This window comes from Typopeltis vanoorti, chromosome 20 (genome assembly GCF_054136105.1).
Source record: "Typopeltis vanoorti isolate ZY-2024b chromosome 20, IOZ_Tvanoo_1.0, whole genome shotgun sequence".
Lineage (NCBI taxonomy): Eukaryota > Metazoa > Arthropoda > Arachnida > Uropygi > Thelyphonidae > Typopeltis > Typopeltis vanoorti.
In genome coordinates this window covers 102,444,875-102,470,218 of record NC_143568.1, presented here as the reverse complement: position 1 = coordinate 102,470,218, position 25,344 = coordinate 102,444,875, and the positions used below count along the sequence as shown (strand labels likewise).

General features: G+C 37.2%; 1 protein-coding gene across 2 annotated transcripts in view; it reads right to left on the bottom strand.

Moving 5' to 3' along the window:
- Window positions 1-25,344, bottom strand: part of LOC150095728 (arylsulfatase J-like) — a 150,863-nt gene that overhangs the window by 4,754 nt on the left and 120,765 nt on the right. For both annotated transcript variants that reach the window (XM_090409768.1, XM_090409769.1), the window contains exons 8-9: window positions 20,917-21,210; window positions 10,774-11,117 (exon numbers count right to left, since the gene is read on the bottom strand). In XM_090409768.1, coding sequence (XP_090265894.1) covers window positions 10,774-11,117; window positions 20,917-21,210 — 638 coding nt within the window. The remainder of the gene's footprint in view (window positions 1-10,773; window positions 11,118-20,916; window positions 21,211-25,344) is intronic.

Below are 25,344 nucleotides of genomic sequence, written 5' to 3'. Positions count from 1 at the left end.
CAAGCAGCAATGACCCTCCCTGTTGCATCCCAAACATGTTCCGTGAGGTTGAGTGGCATGTTGGCCACTCGATGTGACTTGAGTGGCCAACATGCCACTCAATTCGATTAATATCCTCTGTCTCCATGAATATCTCCACTACTTGTGTGTGATGTGGTGTGGCATTGTAATCCATAAATATGAATTCTTTGCCTACAACACCATGGAACAATCGAACATGACTCTGAAGAATTTCATTGCAACATCTTTTTCTAGTGTAGCTCAGTGTATCCATTAAGCATAATGCCTCCCCAGCACTGCCATATCCATCCCTTTTAGGAACATTCTTGTGATGGTAAGTAGTATCACTTTCATGCTAGATCGAAAGAAAGACTTTTACTCGTGAGTCAAGGTACATTAGCCCATTGCTGTCTTGTCCAATTTTTATCGATATAACACCATAAAAAAAATGTGTTCTGATGAATTGTGAATAAAGGGACATAGATAAAGGCCTTTGGGCACATAGGCTTACTTGTCACAGACATCTTGCCACAGTTTGTCTAGATGTTGACCTGTGCTGCTATAAATGCCAAAAATCTGTCTTCATGCTCTGTGGTAGAGTGAGGATGACCTCTTAGCAAATGTCTGGAACACATTTCACCAATTGGGTTTCACAGCCTTTCATCCTGTTGAGTGCTACCAAGTGACATGACCTCTTTGTGCATGATTCGAAAATTTGAACATATACCTGCTTTCCACTTGAAATCATCAGTTATACAGGATGCCACAAGCTGATTTGTCTGAATTTGCGGTTGAAATAATGTTCGACCTTAGGTTTTTTATTATTATTATTATTATTATTGTTCCGGGAAACTCCAAGGAGTCGACAGACTCATCGAGGGAGGCCCTAACATCATGTCTGGAACAACTATTCAACATTCACACAACAATCATATCTTGCCTTGAACTCATTCACGGTCGTAGCACCCACAACAGACCCTGGAAGCTTATTCCACTCATTCACCACTCTCCAAGTAAAAAACCTAGCTCTAACACCCTTGTCAACCACGCTCTTTCCCAGCTTCCATGCATGGCCCCTAGTCCTCCCACCACCAGTCATATTTTCAAAAATATCTTCTGGATCAATATTATAGAAACCCTTCTGTAATTTGAATGTCTCAATCATATTACCCCTCCTTCGCCTATCGTCCAATTTCTGCAACCCACAAATCCTCAACCTATTCTCATAAGGTTCATTCCACAGACCTGCTATCATCTTGGTCACTCGTCTCTGGACCCTCTCCACTTCCTCCCCATCACGAAGAAACCCTGGTGCCCATAACTGGGCACAGAAGTCCAGATGGGGTCTTATCAAGGCTCGATACAGAGGAACAACAACTTGCTTCTCTCTGCATGTTAAAGTATTTTTCATAAGCCAAGTGATTTGGTGAGCTGTTTTAGTTACTTTTGCAATGTGCCCCCTAAACTTCAACTCCCTATCAACCAGCGCTCCCAAATCCCTGGCCTCATCAATCTCCTAGAGTATGGTTCCACCTATGCGATATACTGCTGCTATTCTTTTCACCCCAAAGTGCATAACCCTACACTTTGCAACATTAAACTGACATCCATTTTTCCTAGCCCAGTCCTCCAAACTATCCAAATCATCCTGTAAAATTTTGACATCCTGTGCACTCACAATTGCTCTACCCAACTTTGCATCATCAGCAAACAAGTGAACACTTCCTCTTAAATCCTTTCCAATATCATTGATGAACAAATTGAACAGTGGTCCAAGAACAAAGCCCTGCGGCACTCCACTAGTCACAAGACGTCTTTTTGACTCCACTCCTGAATAAACCACTCTCTGGTATCTCTCCTTCAACCACCCTCCTATCCATCTTACCAACCCTATATCTATCCCTATCTGCTCCAGTTTACTGATTAGGGTTCCATGTGGTATCCTGTCAAAGGCCTTGGCAAGGTCCAGTAGTATCACTGTAAACCCATTATCCCTATCCAGTTCAGCTGTCACTGTGTTATAAAACGTGAGCAAGTTACTGAGGCATGATCTACCCTTCACAAAACCATGTTGTCCCCCATACAATATCCCATTTTCATCTATCCAATCCTGTATTCTTTTCTTGACTAATTTCTCTAAGACCTTGACAATGATTCCTGATATGCTAATCGGTCGGTAATTTACAAGAGCGATCTTGGAACCACCTTTATACAGTGGAACTATTTTCCCATCCTTCCACCCGCTCGGGACTAACCCAGATCCGAGACTCAAATTAAACAAAATGGTCAAGGGTACTGACAATTCATTAGCTGCTTCTCGTACTACATGAGCTGGTATACCATCCAACCCCACAGATGTATTGACATTGAGGTTATGCAATAGACTACTCACCTCCACTTCATTCACCACAATTCCCGTATAATCTACTCGTTTATTCGTTTCTGCAATGTCACCACCTGGATGATATATTCTTGCAAAGTGCTCACTCAGTAACTCAGCAATCTCAACTGATTCTGTTACCTCCCTACCATCGGCATTCTTTAAAATCATTCTGCCATGTACATTTTTCCTTTTACTTGTTACATATCTAAAAAACTGTTTAGGATTCTCTTTAGCCCGCATGGCCAATGTTCTTTTGTAATCCTTTTTTGCTTTTCTTACCACACTCGTCACCCTTCTGGCCTGCGCTTTATACCGTTCATGTGTCTGCCGGTCACCTTTCTCCTTAAATTCCCTCCATAGTTGTTTCTTTTTTTGCAGCTCAAGCTTAATGGTGTTATTCATCCATTTAACCCCTACTTGATTTATTATTCGGACTCTAGGTATACAGTCAGCCATTGCTCCATGCAAGCACTTCTTAACCACCTCCCATGCACTATCAACTTCTAGTCCTTGCAGTTGTATATGCCATGGCACTGAGCCAATCAAACTCCTAGTTTGATTGGCTCAGTGCCATGGCATGTAGTCAGACATGCCATGGCACTGAGTTGAAATCTCAGTGAATTGAATTGAAAATTCTACACCTTTAGCCACCTCCCAAGTCAAGACCCTACGATCACTCTCACCGATTGGTGGCAATGTGGTCATATTTGTTACAGCCAAATCCTCAGATGTAATTACTAGGTCAAGCACTCTCTGACCCCTAGTATTTTCCATTACATGCTGTCGCAGATAGTTATCCCTTAATAACCGCATAAAATCCAATTCCTTCTTCCCGTGTGTCGTCTCCTCACTCCAATCAATGCGACCATAGTTGAAATCTCCCATAATAATCACCCTCCTTCCACTCATTTCTTCTATTTGCTTGTGCATACTGTCACCACTATCTTTTCCATCACCTGGTCTATAGCAGCACCCAATTGTATATTTAGTTCTGCTAGCCACAATCTCACACCAAATGGCCTCAAATGTGCTCTTTTCTCTATCCTGCAATTCAACTTCTATTCTCCTTGGCTGTAGCTCATCAGCTATCATCAACAATACTCCTCCCCCCATTTTATAATCTCTCTGTCATTCCTGAACACACTATACCCATCACATTCAATCCCACTAGCTATATCATCTACAGTCAGCCATGTTTCACTAATACCAATAACCTGTGGTCTGGAAGTGCCAACCATGGCCAAAAACTCTTCCTTCTTGTTCCTAATACTTCTAGTATTAGTGTACATGAATTTAAGACCCCCATTAGCCCCAACCCTACCTTGATGCCTTATATTAACTATCCCACTCTGGTTTGTTGTCCTTATTTGCTCTAGCATATTATATTCATTCTTACATTCAACTGCCTCCCTAAGGACTGTATATCTACCCCCCCCCGTAACGAATCTAGTTTCCCTGAATTTGCATATCCACTACATTCAGCAACACTTTCTCAAGTCTTCTTACACCATAACCATTCAAATGCAAGCCATCCATCTTATATAGATCCTTTCGCCCATCAAACTCACTCCACACATCCACAAATTCCACACCACTCGTCATACATAACCCACGCATAAAGTCATTCGCAATTATGGCCCTCCTTTTAAACATTTCACTTTCATACCGTGGCAAAAGACTAATCATTCTAACTCTCTCACTCTTTTCTTTTGCTACCTCAAACAATTCATTCAGGTCTTCTATCATTTCCATTTTATCTCCTTTCAAATCATTCATACCTGCCACAACAATCATTTCTTTCACCCTTTCCTTTTGCTCTCTAATAGACTCAGTTACATCCTTTATGGTCGCACCAGGTTGGTACAATTTTGTCAAATCCTCTACTAACACACCTCGTACTAACGAGTCTCCATACAGCACTCTATCCTTCATTTTGTTCATGTTCACATTCATACGCCTATTTTTCCTGTCATACCTTTTATTATTGGTTGGTTCATTCAGTCGACTTTTGTTCATGCACTCTAGCTGCTGTTTTGCCCTTTCTATCGCACCATTCAACAACGCGATCTCATTCAATGCATCTATCTCATCTTTTTTATTCTCTGAGAAACCATTAATACTATCATTCACACTTTCTACATTCACACTCTCATAATTCTCATGTACAACCTTGCCGTTTCTTGTCATATCGCTATTTTCTTCATTCTGAAGGTTGACAAAAATATCACACTCACGATCCGAAATACACTTCAATTCCTCATTCTCCCTACATTTTCTACACACATTCAATCCTTTATTATCATCTATCCACACTCCGACTGCACTCCGTAAAGCGTACATTTCACAGCTAGTACACTGACTCATTTCTTTTATACTACTGTTCTTTGATAACGATGGCGAACCTTCATTACTGGCCGCCATTTTCCTTCGTACAGGTGCCATAATTATTGCAACGTGTTTTATCAAATAATAAGTTATACACACAAACAGACGCACTAAAATACGCAAGGCAAACAAAACTAAGTAATATTAACTAATTTTATCAACGATAACTGAAAATAATACTTATCTTATCAGGAGCTTGCACAAACACTACACACTACGATATAACCTCGAACTCAACCAAGTTTGTACACCAGTGTATATCGATTGAACACTAATAGTCTAAAAGCTTATACTTGGTTGATTATCTAAACATCACCAACATGTTTGTATAATCAATGATTTTAATTCTTTCCTCAGGAGAGAATTAAAATAGTTGAATTTAATGCTGTTCTGTTATTTGAAAAGCTGTCCCCATGCTGTTTTAACACTAAAAGAGTTCCCCAACTTTTTTCCTTATCCTAATCTCCTGTCCACTTGCAGCACTGACATATTATAAGTATTGTAATCATTCATATGCAAGTATGATATTATTATGGACTACTCCATTGAGTAGTCCAATAATTAAAGTCTCCCTCGATGTGTCCTTAGACAGAGGGAGGCTCTAAACATCATGCACCAAGCACTATCCAACATTTGCACAGTATCTATCACACACTTTGCTTTGAACTCATTCACAGTCAAGGCATCCTATTCCACTCATTCAGCACTCTTCAAGCAAAAAATCTAGTTCAAACACCCTTGTAAACTACACTTTTGCTCAGTTTCCAAGGATGGCCCCCTAGTTCTCCCATCACTAGACCTATTCTGAAAAATTTCCTCTGTATTAATCTTATAAAAATACTTCAGTAATTTGTATGTGTCAATCATATCACCCTCTTACCACCTGTCAACTAAATTCTGTAACCCACAAATCTTTAACCTGTTCTTGTAAGTTTCATTCCATGACCTGATACCATCTTGGTCGCTTGCCTCTGGATTCTCTTCATCACCACCAAGAAATTCAGGTGACCAGATCTGCATGCAGCAGTCAAGATGGTGGGTGTTATCAAAGTGAATAATAACCCTGCTTGTCTCTGCTCAAAGTATTCTTCAGTAACCCGATGAGCTGCTTTAGCCACTTTTGCTACGTCTTCTAAACTTTAACTCCTTATCCACTAACACTCCCAAATCTTTGGCTTCGTCAGTTTCCTGGAGTACAGTTCCGTCAGTGTGGTATATAACTGGTAATTGTTTCACCCCCAAACTGCATAACCTTACAATTTGCCACATAAAACTGACATCCATTTTTCTTTGTCCAGATTGCTAGTCTATCCAAAAATTATCCTTAAAAATATTAACATCTATATTAACTATTGCTCTATCTAATTTTGGATCATCAGCAAACAACTGAACAGTTCCTCTCAGATCATTTCCTATATCAATAATGTATAAATTAAATAGTAGCAGCCCATGAACAGAGCTCTGTGGCATGCCAATAGTCATGTGAATGTACTCCTGAGTAAATTACTCATTGATATCTTTCCATCAACAGCCCTTTTATCCATCTCATCAACCCTACGTGCTGCAGTTCATGGATTAGAATTCGATGTGATATCCTGTCAAAGGCTTTTGCAAAGTCCAGCAGTATCACTGTAAACTCATTACCTTTATCCAACTCAGCCATCACTGTATTATAAAACGTGACCAAGTTACTGAGGCATGACCTACCCTTCACAAAACCATGCTGTCCCACATACAGTATCCCATTTCCATCTATCCATTCCTGTATTTTTCTCTCAACTAACTTCTTCAGCACCTTGACAACAGCTCCTGATATGCTGATCAGTCGGTAATGTGCTACATCAGTCTTGGAGCCTCCTTTATGCAATGGAACTATTTTCCCCTCTTTCTACCCTTGGAACTAACCCAGAGCTGACTTAGATTAAACAATGTGGTCAAAAGGCACTGAAAATTCCATAGCATCTTTACGTATAACTTGAGTTTGTATACTATACCATCTAATTCCATAGATCTATTCACATCCAGGTTCTATCATATACTATGCACCTCCATTTCGTTTACCTCAGTTTCCATATAAGTTTTTGTTTCTCTCATTACTGTCAATATCTCCACTTGGATGATATACTCTTGCAAAGTTGTTCACTTAGTAATTCTATTGTTTCGACTGATTCAGTTACATCCTCGCCATTGGTATTTGTTAAAATCATTCTGCCATAAACATTCTTCCTTTTACTTGCAACATATTGAAAGAACTGTTTGGGATTATCATTGGCCTGCAGTGTTAATCCTTTCATCAAGGGTAACACACTGGTTACCCTTCTGGCATGTGCTTTATTGTACTGATGGTCACCTTTCTCCTTGTTCTTTTAAGGTTACATGGCAGTCAGCATTCATAGTGGAGCATTTATAGAGACATAAACAAGTGTTGTAATAATTATAATTAAGAAAATAACACTTAACATTTCGACATCTATATTGAGATCATTAGGAACACAAGTACAGGACAAGCTACATGACTACACTACACAAAATAAAATAAATCTAAATGTTAATTAGGGATACCTATATATATATAGGTATCCCTTGCTTAACGCAGCAAAATCAATTGCGGCAATCCCTTGATATACGCGGCAAGGTTTTGATTAATGTGCCTTTAACCCTGTGGAGCTCGCAGCTGATCTGACTGATACATGCAAATTGCTTAATATAAATATTAAGTAGCTATTCAGGAAAATTGAAAAGTTATGTTAAGTATAAATATATCAAAAGGCTTGCACAATTCAGTATATAGCTTGGAGGTGGTGAGTACCTGTGCATTCATATGTTATAAGTGATATTCCGCACTTTTTTTTTTTTGCTGTCAGTTTGATCTAATGCATGTTATGTAAAGGTTTGTGATATTTGACAGTAAATTGTATCTGAGACCTAGCGCGACCTCCGATGTCAGTATAGTATGGTTTTGTTTGTTTTTTTTTATTCTATATTTAATAATTTCTAGATTGTAACTGAAAATAAATAAACCATCATGTATTATTGAAACAGAGAGCCAAAGGCTTATTTATCATAAATGTCATCTAGGAGATTATTATTATTCTGATACCTCCAAGGAGTCCGAAGGCTCATTGCGGGAGGACACCTACAACTGTCTCAACCATTACACCGAACCTCTACTATGAATCAATGCCATCTACCACTCACCTCCACCACAACTGGTATTCTATGTCTGTAAATTGTTTGTGTTCTGAAGGGCCGATTTGCCTGTATGCGGGATGAAAATCCCGAGTTTCTGGGAGAAAAAACCCTGCTACCTCTGTCTGAGATCGGCTAACTCACCTTCGATTGAATGAGATGTGCTTTGCAATATGGAAAATACTGAGGAAAGTGATCTGGATCTTACTCCACCTTTACTACGAGTTGCCCATAAGTTGAGTTGCTTATGCATGCATCCACCAAACTTTTAGGTTTCTATATATTCGGCACGAAACTCTTGTAGTTTCTATATTCGGGTATGAAATAATGTTGGATTCAATATCCACTTAATTTGTACCATCATATATTATATTTGCAGTGTTTTTTCTTTGCATTAATTTTTTATCTTTCCTAAAAGAGTACCATATAAAACGAATTATTAATATAGGAATCAATGATAAACGAATTGTAATTTTTACCATTGATTATTATTAGATTTGATTAATGCGATTTTGATATATGCAGTAACATCGAGGGATTAGTTAACTGTGTTAATCGAGGGATACCTGTGTGTGTGTGTGTGTGTGTGTGTGTGTGTGTGTGTGTGTGTGTGTGTGTAATTCAGAAAATAAAGTACACTTTTTATACATATCAGTATAATGATACTGATACTCGGCCTGCTTGGTTGCCTGAGTGGTTAGCGTATCCGCTCTCCAGTCAGAAGGCTGCGGATCCAAATCCCGCCATCGGCATGGATGTTTGTGATTGTCTGTGGAAATACCAGTGGTGGTGGTTGGCAGTAGCTGACGTTGGTGTAGTTGCGGTTAGTTGTAGTTGGTGGAATGAATGGTGGAGACAGTTGTACAGTATGTACCCTCTCTCGATGAGTCTTTGGACTCCCTAGAGGTGTCAAATAATAATAATAATATATAGATCAGAAAAAAAAAAAAAAATCAGCTAACGCCTTTTTATTTCCGTATATACGGGAGTAGGCGAGCCTGTGTAGCTCAGTGGATGTGGCATTTGCACACCACCGCGCTAGGCTGCACGAAGGAAGTCTTGGTTTCAAGTCTAGTCGGCGACTAGAGGAAATTTTTCTAAGCCTTTTTTAGACCGGTTCCCGAGTTAGTCGATCTCTGGCACGGGCAAGCAGGTTTTTCCTCCCAGAAACTCGGGTTTTTCGTCCTGTAAACTCAAGAAAATCGACCGTAGAACCCACATTATTTCAGACATTAAATATATTGTGTTAGGGTTAGAGACCACGAGATGGCGGCACATTTGAGCCGTCTCTCTTCACTGCGTACCGCTTAATTAGTGATAGCCTTGGAACATCTGTCTCTGATTGGGTACCAGTGGAGATTGAACTGCCCACTCAGTCTCCAAAAGTTAGATAGGGCTAAATGGCCTCGCCTAATATATAGATGAAAATAAAAAAGTTTTATTAAGCGTATTAACATATTAATTTAACGTTTAATAACGTTTTATTACACATTAAATAAATGTTTAATAAAACGTTTTATTAAACGTATATTAAGGTTTTCTTCTGTTTGGGGTTGTTCTGGATGATATATGGGTTGAAGATGAGTCCACCAGATTCAAGGAATAATTAATCCATCATTCTTGTTTAGATTTGGATGATGTTTCAGCATCTGACAGGCTTCTTTGAAGAGTCTTTCAGACCAGGTTTTGGTGCCTTTTGCAGTTGATTCTGTGGCATGTTTGTAGTGCATGGTCTGATAGGCCTGTTTTACCATAGTGGAAGAATTTAATGTGGTTTATGTTTGTCTTTTCTTTTCTTGGGATGGTGCGCACTATTTCCCTTATGTAGGGTAGGTTGCAGGTGCACTGAATTTTGTAAACCCCTGGGTGGGCAAGATATGGAAGAGGATATTTGGATGAGCTGAGTGAATTTCTTAATTTTGAAGAAAGTTTGAAGGTTGCCTTAATATTGTATTTATGTAATGTTCTATTTTTTCTGATATGCCCCTAATGTATGGTAATGGCTATGGCACTCATAATCTTTTTTGCTTTTAATGATATTTTTGTGGAGAATCTTGTGAACTGTTTTTTTTTTTTTAATTATAGCCATTTTTTATAAACGTTTGGCTACTAATTTCATATTCTTTGTCCACCGCCTGCTCATTGGAGCCAACTGTTAGGCTTATTTGCAGATGCATACTATCCATATCATCCTTTCCATTCCCTGGCCTACAGAAGCATGCAACTGGCCTCTATCTCACACCAGACAACCTCAAATGTGCTATTTTCACTGGCCTGCAGTGAACTTCTGCTCTCTGTGATTGCAGTTCATTGGCTATCATTGATAATACCCCCCCATTCTTTATTCTCTTCTCTCTCTATCCTCCCTGAACACATTATACTCGTCACATTCTATAACCCACTAACTATATCATCTTCTATCAGCCGTGTCTCACTAATTCCAAATGCTCCGGATATTAGTGTACATAAAGTGAAAAAAGTCCCTTAGGCCCGCCGCTATCCTGAAGCTTTATACTAACTAACCTATTCTGGTTTGTTACCAGTGGTACTAACATTTTATGCACATTCTTTCACTCAACAGCTCTCCCCACCCTAAAAGCTCTAGATTGATTTTGCACATCCACTTTTACTTCATTCAACATTTATATCACTACAACAGACCTCCAGGGAATTGAGGGAGGCCACATATGACTTACACCAGCTGTCATACCTTTCTTGAATTTGCACTCACCAGCTATTCAGGAAAATTGAAAAGTTATGTTGAGTATAAATATATCAAAAGGCTTTTGGACATTAAATATAAACAAGTTACTCACCTCAGGATATGAATCTGCTAAATTTTTGTATTCACATGGATCTTCAACAACATTAAATAGACAAGGAGATGTGGCAGGCTTGCAGCTGATGGATGCATTGACAGGTTTCTTTCCACAATTAAGAGCAGGCCCACTTCTAGAACCTTCAGGTCCATACCATCCATCAAAGGCGCCATTATATAATGTACCCTGGATTAATTTAAAATTTTTAACTCTGATGGCAGAAACATGAGAAATTGGATCAATGTTTAGTAGCACCTCAGTACGAGGAGATTTGTAGCCATATTTAAAAACATTCCACATATTAAAACCATCAATTTCACCAAGAGATTTCACATTGCCACCTGTAAGTGGAATACAAGAAAATTCACATTCTATTTTAAAGAATAAGGCAACTGCAGTGCTCCAACAAACATTACTATTGAAAACTTTCCACTATAATGAGAGATGGCTTGTTTTTTTTTTTGTTTTTTTTGGTGTTCTATTTTATACAACAGAAACCAGAAATTCAACTGCTGAGGTACAAAACTAAAATAAGCAATTTATATTAAAGAAAAAAATGTTGAGTTCTTTGGCTCAACGTTGATGTAGCAGTAAGATAAAACTCATTTTGTAGATTTGACACACGAGAGAAAATTTTAAGTATTTCATTAGCCAAATAGGGATACGTACCCTCCCTCAATGAGTCATTGGACTCCCTGGAGGTGTCAAATAATAATAATAATAATAATAATACACACATGAAAAAAAAAAACGTTTTATTGCAGAACATATTTATGGTATTTTAAAAAACAAAACTAAGAGACATATCAAAAACAAATGCAGAGAATTAAGGAACTCTTAGGAAAAAAAAAATTTACCAAGCAATGCTAAAATGAAGGTATCTGTCATATATATATATATATATATGTAATGTCCAATGGAAGATTTACTCGGTTTGATAACATATTCTATAATATTGAATGACTTGAAAACTCCTTGAAAAATCAGAACTCCCTGGTGGACACAGGAAGTTAAAGAGGCAGTGAAGGAAAAGAAGAAAGCATATCAAAAGTTCCTGGCAAATAAGTCAGTTTGTGCTCTTAGGGAATATAAAGAGAAATGCAAGAATGCTAAACACTGTGTAAAACTAGCTAAACAAAAGTCATGGGAGGACTTTGGCAAGAATATAGAAAATAAATATCAACACGGTGGCAAAATATTCTGGAGGTTGTTGAAGAAGCTTAGGAATGGAGGAAAGAGTGCTGTAAAAGGAGTTAGAGATGATAAAAGTGACATGAAAATAGTAGAAAAAGATATCCTTGAGGTATGGACCAGGCATGCTGTCAGGAATACATATCCATACTTGAAGTAGAAAAAGTCACCAAAGGCTTAAAATGTGGAAAGGCAGCAGGAGTAGATGATATTCGACCAGAAATGCTCAAGTATGGTGGTATAAGAGTCTTACAGTGGCTGCACTGCATAGTTCAGAAAGCCTGGACAGAGGGACGAATTCCAGATGATTGGAGTAGAGCTCTCATAGTACCCATATAAAAAAAGGAAAATAAAACTGAATGTGAGAATTACAGAGGTATTTCCCTACTGAGTGTTCCTGGCAAGATCTATGCAAGTATACTTGAGAAACGATTGAGAAGAATTGTGGAAGAAAAGCTGGGTGAAGAACAAGCTGGATTCAGGCCAAATAGAGGCTGTCTGGATTAGATCTTCACTTTACGACCAATAGTCGAGAAAGCATGGGAATATAACAGAGATCTGTATTTAAGTTTTATTGATTTGGAAAAGGCATATGACAAGGTGCCAAGAGAGAAGCTATTCAATACGCTGCAGTTATATGGTGTCAATGGGGCATTTTATCAAGCAATACTTAGTCTTTATTTGAGTTGTAAGTCAATAGTTAGAATTGAAGGAAGTACAGGAAGATGGTTTAATGTTAAATCTGGTGTGAGACAAGGATGTACATTATCCCTTCTGTTATTCATTATCTATATGGATCACATTATGAAGGAAAGTGGTATTAAACATGATATCAAAATTGGAGATGTTAATGTCAGCTCTTTGCTTTATGTGGATGATGTTATACTTCTAAATGAGTCCAATGACTCCCTGGAGTTGCCCGTAATAATAGTAATAGTAATAAATAAATCCGCTACAAGTCTGCAAGATTCTCTGACTAAATTGAATAGCTGTTGTAATAGATATGGTATGAAGGTCAGCAATAAAAAGACAAAGACAATGAAAATAGGCAGAACCATTGAAAATGTCATCTGTGTTGTGAATGGAGAACCTGTGGAACAAGTAAAACATTTCAGCCACTTAGGCACGATTTTTACTGAAGATGGTAAATTAAATATGGAAATAGACAACAGAATCAGCAAAGCTGGTATGGTGGGAAGTCAATTAAATAAATTCATATGGAATAAGAGAGAAATTAGTTGGAACACTAAATTAGCTGCATACAAGACAGTGTTCAAACCAAATTTAACTTATGGATCTGAGAGCTGGGTCAGAAGTAAAACACCTGACCAAAGACTAGAGACCGCAGATATGAGAGTCCTGAGAAAGATTATGGGCATGAACAGATGGCATCAATGGCAATATCATATTAAAAATGAGGGTATTGGGAAAGAACTTGACATTGTCTGCATCCAGGAATGCGTTAGCAGAGCTAATCTCAGGTGGTGTGGTCACTGAAACAGAATGGGCGAGGAATGATTAGCAAAACAAGCATTCTCTGCCAGGTTGGCAGCAAAACGACCAAGAGGAAGACCAAGATATAGGTGGATTGATACGGTACAAAGTGCCTTAGACGATAGAAATATAAGATCTGATAATGTTGGAGTCTTGACAAGTAACTGACTGATTTGGAGGAAAATTGTAGATAGGAAGTTAGTAATGATGTAATTTTTTCCATGTAGTACTATCATATCCTGTACACCCGTTGAGGGTACATAGCAGGAATTTGATGATGATATACAGATGAAAACAAAAACGTTTTATTGCAGAACATATTTATGGTATTTTAAAAAACAAAACTAAGAGACATATCAAAAACAAACTGTAGAGATTTACTTTCAATAATAATAATTTCCGATAATTAACTAATTTATATGTAGTTGTTATTAGGTGATGTTTCACTATAGTTACCAAGGACAGATATTGGCTATAAGTCATTGGTTTAAAAAAATAAAAAAAAAACAACAACTACAATCCCCCAGATGAGCATGGCAAGTTTTCCAAGGGCAGTACTTCTCTATATTCAGTCAGTCAAGAATAAGATTTTGAAGTCATTATGTCAATAGGGTATCAAAGTTGCCTTCTACTCCCTCAATATGATTTCTAATCTCTTTAGACCTTACCATGCCATCCACCAATTAAGAAACCTGCATTTATAAGATCTCCTGTAAGTTGTGTTACACAGGAGAGATCCATATGTCCAGACAATTAAAAAATGCAAAGAAAAAAAAGGAAATGATAAAACATCCACAACAGTGCAACAAGAAACAAGGCTTGATATTATACCAAGTATGCTATGCTCTCATCTAGCACATGTGGATGCCAGTGGCACATATAATGTCACCAATCATCAGGCATCCAAGAGGAATTCGATTTGTTAGTCTTAGATAAGACTAACAAATTTCAAATATTTACATTGTAGCTGTTACTTGTTTGTAGCTTAATTTTTTTATTTTGCTCACTATATCTCCTGATGAGCTTCCATAGCTCAGTCAGTATAGACTAAGCCCTTTGGTCGGAAAGATCTGTGTTTGATTCCCATCCATGATGTGAGGAACCTTTATCTGATCTCTTTTGGCTAAAGGTGAGTTAGCTGGTCTGATATGGAGGTAGGGTGTTTATTCACCTGGAAACTCTGGTTTTTCATCTCCTAGAACAGGCCAAGAGGCCCCATGAAGTCTACAGTAATAAATACTTAAGGTAAGGAAGGCAACAGGAAACCACCTTGTTTCATAATCATTCCCTGGTAAAATAGCATATTGCTATCCAGCCAATCATAAGGTCGAGGTTAAACAACATATATCATGATGATGTGAAACAGTCATTTCACAAAGCTAGTTGAGCATCTAAATAAACATAACATTGTTTACTATGAAGTTTTTCTATGTGGTTTCAAACCAGCACTACAATTTCATGTCTTCCTATCACAGAAGGCATCATAATGATAGAGGGCAAGAGAAGTATGAATAAAATAAGAGTGGGGGTATGGAAAGGTTTAATGATTCTGAAGTTTTAGGAGATAGTTTCAATTGGGTGGATGAATGGCAAACAAGAGTGGCTGACTTACAGAGAGAGAGAGAGAGAGAGAGAGATGAGCTGAAAGAGCATGTGGAATGTCTGGGGAATGAGATGAGAAGTGTGAAAGATGAAATTAATCGAATGGAAGAGACGAATCAGAGGAGGAGTGAGAGAGAGCTATGGGAATGAGAGAATAGGAGCAATAGTAGAGGAGATGAATTGAAAGAGAGTCAAGGGAATGGTAGAAGAAGAGAGAATAGGAACAGTATAACAGAGGGAGTTATGGGAGTGATAGAAGAGGAGAGAATGGGAACAGAAGAGAGGGAATGAGCGAGTTCTATGAATGACAGAAGATGTGAGAATAGGATAAGTGGAAGAGAGGGAATGAGTGTCAGATATAGGAATGATAGAAGAGGAAAGAATGGAAACAGAAGGAGAGAGGGAATGAGAGGAATGCAAGGGAGCACAGGGACTAGAGATAGTGATGTCAGGAAGGCAGGTAAGTAGGGGTGCACAGAGACAAACTGTTACAAGAGATGGAGTGAGGGATGCATGTGAGCAATTGAGGAATATGGTGGTAAGAGGTGTAATGTATGGGGAACTCAATGATTCATGGTGTTCAAGATAGGATGCGTGAGGAGTGTTTGCCAGGAGGAACAATTGAAAGTGTGGCTATGGCAATTAAGAGAGGTGAAAGGGTGGATGAGATGATTGTGATGGTGGGAACAAATGACTTGAGTGGCGGTGAATAGGGCAGCGAGAGATATGAGCTTGCTTGAGGCTGTACAAAAGAAGACACGGAGAGGAAAGATAGTGTGCGTGTTGCCTAGGTATAATAATGTCGAGCTGAGCAGAAGAGTGGTGATATTGAATGGCATAATAGCGAGAATGTGTCAGAAGAGAGGATTCGAATATGTGGATGCGTGGAATGCGTTTGAGAGCAGAGAGGAATTGTATGCGACAGACCGCTTGCAGTTGAATGAGGAAGGACGTAGGCATCTGGAGAGATTGCTGTTCTGAACGAGTCGGTGTGTCTCAGTGTGGATGGTAGTAGGGGTTGCCTCTTGTGGGAGTGGGTACTTGAGAGAAGGGGGATGACATCAGGTAATGCTGACCCCAGTGGAGTCTAGAAGGGATAATGCTGGGTATAGAAACAGTGGCATTTTTATGCTTTATACTAATGCCAGAAGTATTCGGAATAAGGGAGAGGAATTGGTGGCACTGATAGCATCAGTCTGACCAAAGATTATTGGGATCACAGAGACATGGTTCACAGAAGAGGATATAATAACAGGAATAGAAGCTGCTGTATACAGCATTTTTCAGCAGGATAGGAAGGAAAAGCATTGTGGTGGAGTACTGCTTATGGTAAGTGATGACCTATTTCCTCTAAGAGTGGAGGCTTTGGAAGGCTGTGACACTAATAATTTTGAAAGTATATGGTGTGAGGTGTAGGTGGGTAAGACAGGATATCTAGTGGGGTGTTGCTACAGACCAAGGAGCACAGAGGGTGGGGACCAGGAGATGTTGAGACAGTTGAGCGTGGCAAGTGCAAGAAGAACGATTGTTATGGGAGATTTTAACTACAGCAGCATAGATTGGGGAAAGGAAGATGCATGTAGCAATAAGGGAATGGAATTTCTAGAATTCTTGAGGGACAAATGTCTTAGGCAACATCTAACAGAGGGAACAAGAGGTTCAAGAGTTTTGGATTTGGTTATAGCATCTGAAGAGCTGATAATAACTGAGATGACATCTCTTCCACCAGTTGGAGAGAGTAACCATCTGGTTTTGACTTGGAAAATGAATAGACATGCAAAAGTATCAAAGAGATACGAACGTATGTGGAATTATAAAGCAGGTGATTATGATAGTCTTAAACGTCAACTTGGGGAAGTTTCGTGGAGGGAGGAATTAGAAGGCCGGGATATCGTTAGTGCTTCGAAAATTGTGAAGGAATAATTGATAGCAGCAATGGTAAGCTGCATTCCACGAGTGAAGAAGAGGACACAATTTGGAGTAAAGTGGATGACAAACAATATTAAACAGGAGCTACATGCAAAAAAGAGGCTATGGAAGAGATATAAGGAGACAGGTGAGGAGAAGATGCATGAAGAATATAAGACACAGGCCCGAAGAGTGACTAGTATGGTAAGGAAGGCAAAACTGGAATATGAGAAAAGATTGGCCCTTAGATCCAAGGAAAATCCTAGGGAATTTTTTAGCTATGTGGCCAGCAGGAGGAGAAATGACTGTGGAAGAATGACATTGTGGGATAAAAATGGGAATAGAGTGACTGATGCAGAGAACATAGTGGTATTGTGCAATGAACACTTTATTGGAGTATTTCATCCTGGAGGAGTAAATTTGAATACTAGAGGGATAGAGCAGGGTCGAGGTTTAGAGGTGCAGGAGGAGAGTGTGTTCCACATACTGAGTACTCTGAATGTTAGTAAAGGACTGGTTGGTATTTCACCACGAGTTTTGAGAGAATGTGCTAAGAAACTGACAGTGCCCTTGACCTGGCTTTTCAATGAAAGTCCAGCTGCAGAAAAGGTGCCCATGGAATGGAAGGAAGGTAATATAGTGCCATTGCATAAGGGCAGAAGCAGACAGGAAGTGTCTAATTATAGGCTACTTTGAGTGTCATCAGTAGTTAAGATCTTGGAGAAATTAGTTAGGGACCGTATACAAAATTGGGTAGATGAGAGTAATATTATCTGTCATAGTCAACATGGATTTGTGAGGGGGCACTCTTGTTTTAGTAATATGCTAACTTTTATAATAAAGTTACAAGAGCAGTAGATGAGGTAAAGGCATATACTGCCATTTTCTTGGATTTAGCGAAGGCATTTGACAGGGTGCCACATGATAAGCTGATATTCAAGTTGCAGCACATGGGTTTGGATGTCAGATTGGTCAACTGGATTCAGGATTGGCTATCTGATAAGTATCAGAGTGTTGTGTATTGTGGAGCAATATCAAAGAGATATAAGGTTACAAGTGGGGTTCCACAGGGCTCAGTACTGGTACCTATATTGTGTAACCTTTATATCAATGACATCGTCCATGGATTGCAAGGGGATATTCGGTTGTTTGCGGATGATGCGAAGCTGGAAAGGTTTATTAGTAATAGTGCAGATGTGGTAGTCCTACAAGAGGATTTGAATATGCTAGATAGATGAGCAAATGAATGTGGGTGTCAGTTTAATGCAGCAAAATGTAAGGTCTTAAGGTTTGGGACACATTGATGGGATGCTGCATACTCTATGGCAGGAGTTAAACTGGAGGAAGTAGGAGGGACAAGAGATCTGGGTTTGACGATTGATAGAAACATGAAATTTAAGGGACATATTGCAAAGGTAGTGAAGGTAGCACAGAGGATTGCTGCAATAATGAGAAGGACACTGACCTGCAAAGATAAAATGGTTATCATTCATTTAAGGAGTGGTATGATAGACTTTGTGTTTCCTAGGAGGGACCTCCCTCGATGTGTCTTGACAGACTTGTGTTTCTTAGAAAGGATCTCCCACTCCCACGATGATTCTTTTGACTCCATGGAGGCCTGAATAATAATAATAATAATTGGATAAAAATTGGATTGGTTCCCATTGATACCTCAATTCACGAGCAAACTTTGCTTGCTTACGTGGATAAAGGATTAAACAAGAATATAATTTCATAAGAAAGATTCCGGTAATTGGACCACGTGTTTATTAAGATAAATAACAATAAAAAACAAACCCGACAAGTTCCATAACTAAACGTTTAAACACAAGAAATGAGAAATTACTAAAAATAGTTCATTCCATGCAGTTGTGGCTGTCTAACCATTCATTAAATTAAATATCTGAATGCAGATTCAGTGATTGTCTTAGGTTCATAACTATTTTTTTTGAGGATCTGTGTTAAATATTGTAATTCTTCATTTCTCTGATTTTAACACAGATCCTCAAAAAAAAAAATGGTTATGAACCTATGACAATAAAAAAAATCCTCAACAACACCTCCTACAAGCATCTCACAAAAGCAAGATTTCAAGAATGCAATCATGCTTCCATACATCAAGAATGTTACAGGCAAAATGGCCAAATTACTAAACAAACATATCAAAGTTACTTTTCTACCGCTGGAAAAAATTTCAAGATTTCTACATTCCCCAAAACCTCCACATCATCCTTTAAAAAAACAGGTGTTTATAAAATTCATTATTTCTTGGCATCTGCTACACAGGCCAGACAGGAAGATCAGGGGAAATTCGTATGAATGAACACCAAAAAGACGTGCAAAAAAGAAGAGAACACAAATTAGGCGTAGCATACCATACAACTTCCACCGGCCATAATGTACTCTGGCAAAAAACAAACATGTCTTACATTGAAAAAAAACTGTTACATAAGGAAATTTAAAGAAGCTGCAAACATGCTTAGAATTCCAACACAATGCAAAAAAAACCAGGACCTTCTACACCAAGTTTGGTCAGCACTGATAAAAAAATATACGCATGTCAGGCCTCGGACATCCTGAACAACAGAACATGACAGCATCCAGCATTGTTAAAACTTAGCACTGCAATGAATCTGCATTTGGATATTTAATTTAATAAACAGTTAGACAGCCACAACTGCATAGAATGAACTATTTTGAATAATTTTTCATTTCTTGTGTTTAAACTTTTAGTTACCTTTGACCACTGAAGATGCAAAACAAACGACTTACGAAACTTGTTGGGTTTGTTTTTTTTATTGTTATTTATCTTAATAAACATGCGGTCCAATTACCGGAATGTTTCTTGTGCACTGCTAAACCACAGAAACCCCATGCCTACAACAAGAATGTAATTTCTTGGCAAGTTTAATTTAATTTGTAAACAAGTGAAAAAACTTTCTATCCTTATCTCTATTCCAGAGTATTTAATAAGTTGATATACCTTTTTACTATTGTATATGAGAAATATATTATATCTGCATTAATGCAATCTTGGCATCTCTTTTGTGCCAGGTTCCCACTGATGACATTTATAATAATGTTTGTCTTTGGGCTTGCTTGCTTCCTAGGGAGTAGAGTAGTTCTGCTTGGTGGTAGTGGTTTTTTTTTTTTTTTTGCCTGTCATTGAGTAGAACCATAGATGAGAGTTTGAGGTTAGAAGTGATTCCTTTGGGTCACTTAGTGAGAGTTTCAGTGATCTTGGAAATTATTCAGTTTTGGAGAGGTGACACTTGCACTTTACCTCAAATAAAGGTTGGTTTTTATCTGGGTAGTTATTTCCCATAATGCATAGACATTATACGTCTTAAAGGATGTATACTTTGCCTTAGTATCCCATAATGCAAAGCACGCGCACACACATTCTTTCGGGTTTGTAATCAGTCTCTGTATACAAGTAGCCTTAGTTGTGAAGATACTTCACCCACAAACTTTGTTTGCTTACACTTGGATAAAGGATTAAACAAGAATATAATTTCTTGACAAGTCTAATTTAAAGTACAGGTGATCTTATTTTGTCATTCCAAAAACAATTCAAGTTATTATTTTTGTTGCATTTCAAATTCATATTCAGTGATTCATGTTGTTATTTTAAGACTTTATAACAAAATGTTTATTATCAGATTACCATACTAGCATTCAGTATATAAAAAAAATAAATAAATAAATAAATAAAAAATCAGTTCTTAAATTTATACACAGCCAACTCTCACTACAACAAACTTGCTCAGTATAACAAACGACTGAAAAATCCTAATCAAAGTTCCCTAGGCAAAATGTTTGCTAAAAGAAATTCCCGAGAATAAACTATCCATCATATCCATTCATTTGGTTTGTACAAGTTTGCTGGTGCAAGTCAACTGCAATTTTCCTATTGTTATATAACATATTAAAAATAAATCTCACCTGCAACATGATACAAAGTAGGCAGCCAGTCTGTAACATGCATCAGTTGTGTAGATATTCTACCTTTCTTATGAAACAAAGAACTCCATAGAAACCCAACTCCACGAACTCCTCCTTCCCAGAGAGTATTTTTAACCCCTCTTAATGGCCAGTTTGATGCAGCATTATTATCCAATCCGTGAGCTGGGCCACCATTATCAGTTGTGAATAAAATGACAGAGTTGTCCAGCAGTCCTTTCTTTTTAAGAGTGTTTACAATAATTCCAAATGAATCATCCACCACTGACATCATTGCTAGAAAGAAAATAAGAATGTCCTGAATTTCAAGATATGAACATTTTATGAAATTTTTTTCCCTCTTGGAAACTTAACATGAGAGTACAAAGTAATTATCTGCTGTTATAACTGATTTAGTGTCCTTGTACATTTTATTTTTAGCACAGTTCTTCTAATCTCATGTTATCTTTCATCATCATAGATCAGAGGTCAGTTCTTCAATTCACATGAGCAAAATGCTAAGAACAGTGTCACAATATCTGGCTTCTCAATATCCAGCACATAATACTATAAACCATTCATGTCTGCTGATAGTCATATGAAGATGGGCTTTTAGCTGATAGCTAATCATACAAATTTGTGGTACAAGCTAGGCATTTTTTTTTTTTTTTTTGTAATCTCATACAAGCTATTCAAACAAGTATACAATAGTACTGAATATTCAAACTAGTATACTAAATGGACAGAAAGTTAAAGAAATTTGTTACCACTGGATTTGAAAACCTCTACTTGCACACTGTACTCTTTTAGAAATAAATAAGGAACAACTTCCAAAAGACAGCAGTAAAAGAATGAATGAAGAGGGGAAAAATTATTCTGCAAGTTGAACTGCAGAGTAATGTTGAATATCTGTTGTGCATATCTGTTAAAATATTAACATATTTAGAAGGGAGCAGGGAGGACCTTAGAGATACCATTTCTAATGAGTTGTGTCTATTGAAATTTTTTAGAAACTGCAAACAGCAGAAACTGAACATTAGTGTACAAGAATGTGAATTGGTGAGAACTGGATCATTAATCAATCTAACTGTCCTCTTTTGTACTGAAAGAAGTATTTTTAGAAACAGCTCTTGGAAGCACTTCCCAAATATGAGAACAGCATTCAATGGTTGGACAAATTTGTGATTGACATAGTTTAATAGCTGTTCAGAGGTAAAGTAATGCACCTTGAAAGAAAGAGAAAATCTGATTTTTAGTGGAACCCATGGCATAGTAATTAAATAATAAAGCAACACGTAAAAACTACAGTGATATCTTTAATTAGTAAAAGGACAGATATTTCGTACTAAAATTAATAGTACATCTTCAGTGTCTGTAATAGGAATGGAATACAAGCAAAACGTTTGGTGGATCACCTATTAAAATACAATTGTTACCACGTACTAGAAAATAATAGAAATAACAAATTTAATCTATTAAGATAAATGGTTTTTTACATAAGATAAAAATCTCCCAGATCTTTGAGAGAGACATACAGTCATTTATAAAATGACTGTCTCTCTCAGAGATCTGGGAGACTTTTATCTTATGTAAAAAAAACATTTATCTTAATAGATTAAATTTATTTCTATTATTTCCTAGCACGCGGTAATAACTCTATTTTAATAGGTGATCCACCGAACGTTTTGCTTCTATTCCATTCCTATTACTGTTACAGACACTGAAGATATACTATTAATTTTAGTACGAAATATCTGTCTTTTACTAATTAAAGATATGGTTTTTTATGTGTTTATTTATTATTTAAAGAAAGAGAAACTTAATTTTTTGGATGATTAGGAGGGCAATATATGAATAGATTTATGACAAAGGTTAAAGGTTATAGTTCTGTACTGTAAAAAAGTAAGACTGAAAGAAAGGGGTACTTTTATGCAAAAATCAGATTAGAGTTTTACTAGAGATGAAATTAACAAAGTTATCAGAATTCCAGTTGGAGATCAGAAGTTGGGGTTGTAGAAGCTAATATTCTGAAAGATTTGGTGATTTTGTGTAGTTTAAAATTTATCAAATGAGAAGAGTGCAGGGTACTGTCATCAGCAAAACAGTAGATTGGACTGGTCAATTGAAGAATGTTTGTAACATAAGAAGGAAAAAAAGTTGATGAAAGAATAGAGCCTTGTGGAACATTTGCAATCTTTGAAGACAAAAAATCTATTTGTTATTACATGTAATGTGCATCCCAAGAGAAGGCTACTAGCCCAGTTGTACAAGTCAAAAACGTAGACTATGTGATGGATGCCTACTTAATAGGCCTTTGTGTAAAATCTAATCAAATGACTTAAAGATATCAACTACTGATATTCTCCAAACTTTACAATAGTGTTTGTCCAAAGCTAGTCAACATAAGCAAGAAAATTTCCTACTGGTGATGGTTTATTAGCTGAGAAGTTTCCAGGTAGTACAACAGTTGAGTGTTAATGATTTTTCTATTATTGAAGAGATGGAACAGTAATTTCAAAATAAAGTTTGTTGCTCTTCTTAGAAATGAATTGAATAGGACCTAATTTGTAAGCTGCAGGTTTACCAGTGCAACAGTAGAGAATAAAGAGGTGACACAGAACAGCAGTCAGCTATGGAGAACAAACCTTCAGAATAATTAGAGAAATTTTATCAAATCCAGGAGACATATCCAGTTTGGAAAAGGTTATTCTGATCATTTTCTAACATAAAATCAAAGGGATTACGAAATGTCTTTTTGGAATAGTAGGATGACCAAAGTTCAAAGTGGGGGAAAAGTAAGAAGCCATGAGATAGGCTTTTTCCATGGTGCATATAACACCATGTGAGTGCAAAGAGGTAGGAAAAAATCGTTGGATTAAAGTTACAATCTCTGGTAAGATACCATAACACTGGTCATTTTGGCATAATGCAAGTTTTCTCTATTCAACTTCCAAATCAATTTTGGATGTGTCCTTTAAAAGATACTTGTACCATAATGATGAGGACAGATTACACATAGACAAAAGGATAAATGAAACAATTAAAATACAATACAAAAGTAAGAACTTTATTAATTTTTATGGCTTTTTGTCCAGGAGTTCCCCTTTTTATAATGCCATTTGCTTTTTACTCAATTTTTAGGGCATTAAATTTTTCCAGAAATAAGACCTTCAAAAGTAAGAACTTTTATTGGTAAATATTTCAACCAGAAATTAAAAGGTCACCATCCTCTGGCTGGCAGGCAGCTTTGTAAGCAGAAGGTAGAACATTAACAATGGATTATTTAAGAAAACAGCATGGTTGTGATAATATAAAAAACAATGCATTGTGGATGAGATGTAGTAATTGAATTAAAAAAAAAAAAAACTATTTATGTCTGATGGGAATGAGATTTTCTCTGATTTTCAGTAAGGAGAAGCAGTCATTCCAGTTCAAATTGGGACATCACAGCAGGGCTTTGCCACTCTCCTTAAATAAACATTCAAACTATAAGTGGCAATGTTGGAGTAGGCATTTTGTACACCAAAAGATATAGTGGTGGGTGTCGATTCCATGCTGTGTTAGGCCAGATTTCTCAATTTCTTATTAATGATTTTATTAATTATTAGTGGTTCTTTTCTCCACAACAGACTATACAATCTCCTCTTTCCTTTCCCAGCATCTGCCAAGTTGCTTGTGATTGCCAGCTTTCCTATTTTGGACAAATTGGATGTTCTATGCAGAAAAGATTGCCAGGATAATAATCTTATATCATTAATAAGAAATCTGAGAAATCTGGCTTAGCACAGTATGAAATTGACACTGACCGCAGAATCTTCTGCTTTTGCCTACTTTGTTGATGCTTCTTCAAGTTTTAACTTTTATTCAAAGAGAGTGCTGAAGCCTTGCTTCATTCTCCTAATGTGAATCAGAATGTCTACATCTCCTTACTGAAAATCTGGGAATGTCTCATTCTCATCAGACATCAATAGTTTTGTTTTTTAATTAATTACTACATGTCAGCCACACTGTGTTGGTTTTTTATACTATCATGTGGCTTGTACTGTTTTTTAAATAATCCATTGTTAATGTTCTATCTCATACTTGCTAGCCTGCTTGCCATTTATGATGACCTGTTAATTTCAGGTTGAAACATTTGGCAATAAATTTTTTTTAATTTTTTTGTATTGTATTTTGATCATCTTATTTATTCTTGTGTCTGTGTGTTATCTATTCTCATTTGGCTTGCAAGTATTTCAAGCTTTGGTATAAACAGAAAGAAAAGATTGAGATTTAGATAAAATCCAGTTGCAATATTCTCTTTTGTACGGATTTGGTACACTTCTTAGAGAACCAAGGCTTATATAAAGGACAAGAATTTAAAGTGGAATGGGATATAAATGTATTAATATCAATAAGAATTGTTTCAGTGATGTGTCATTCAACACAAAT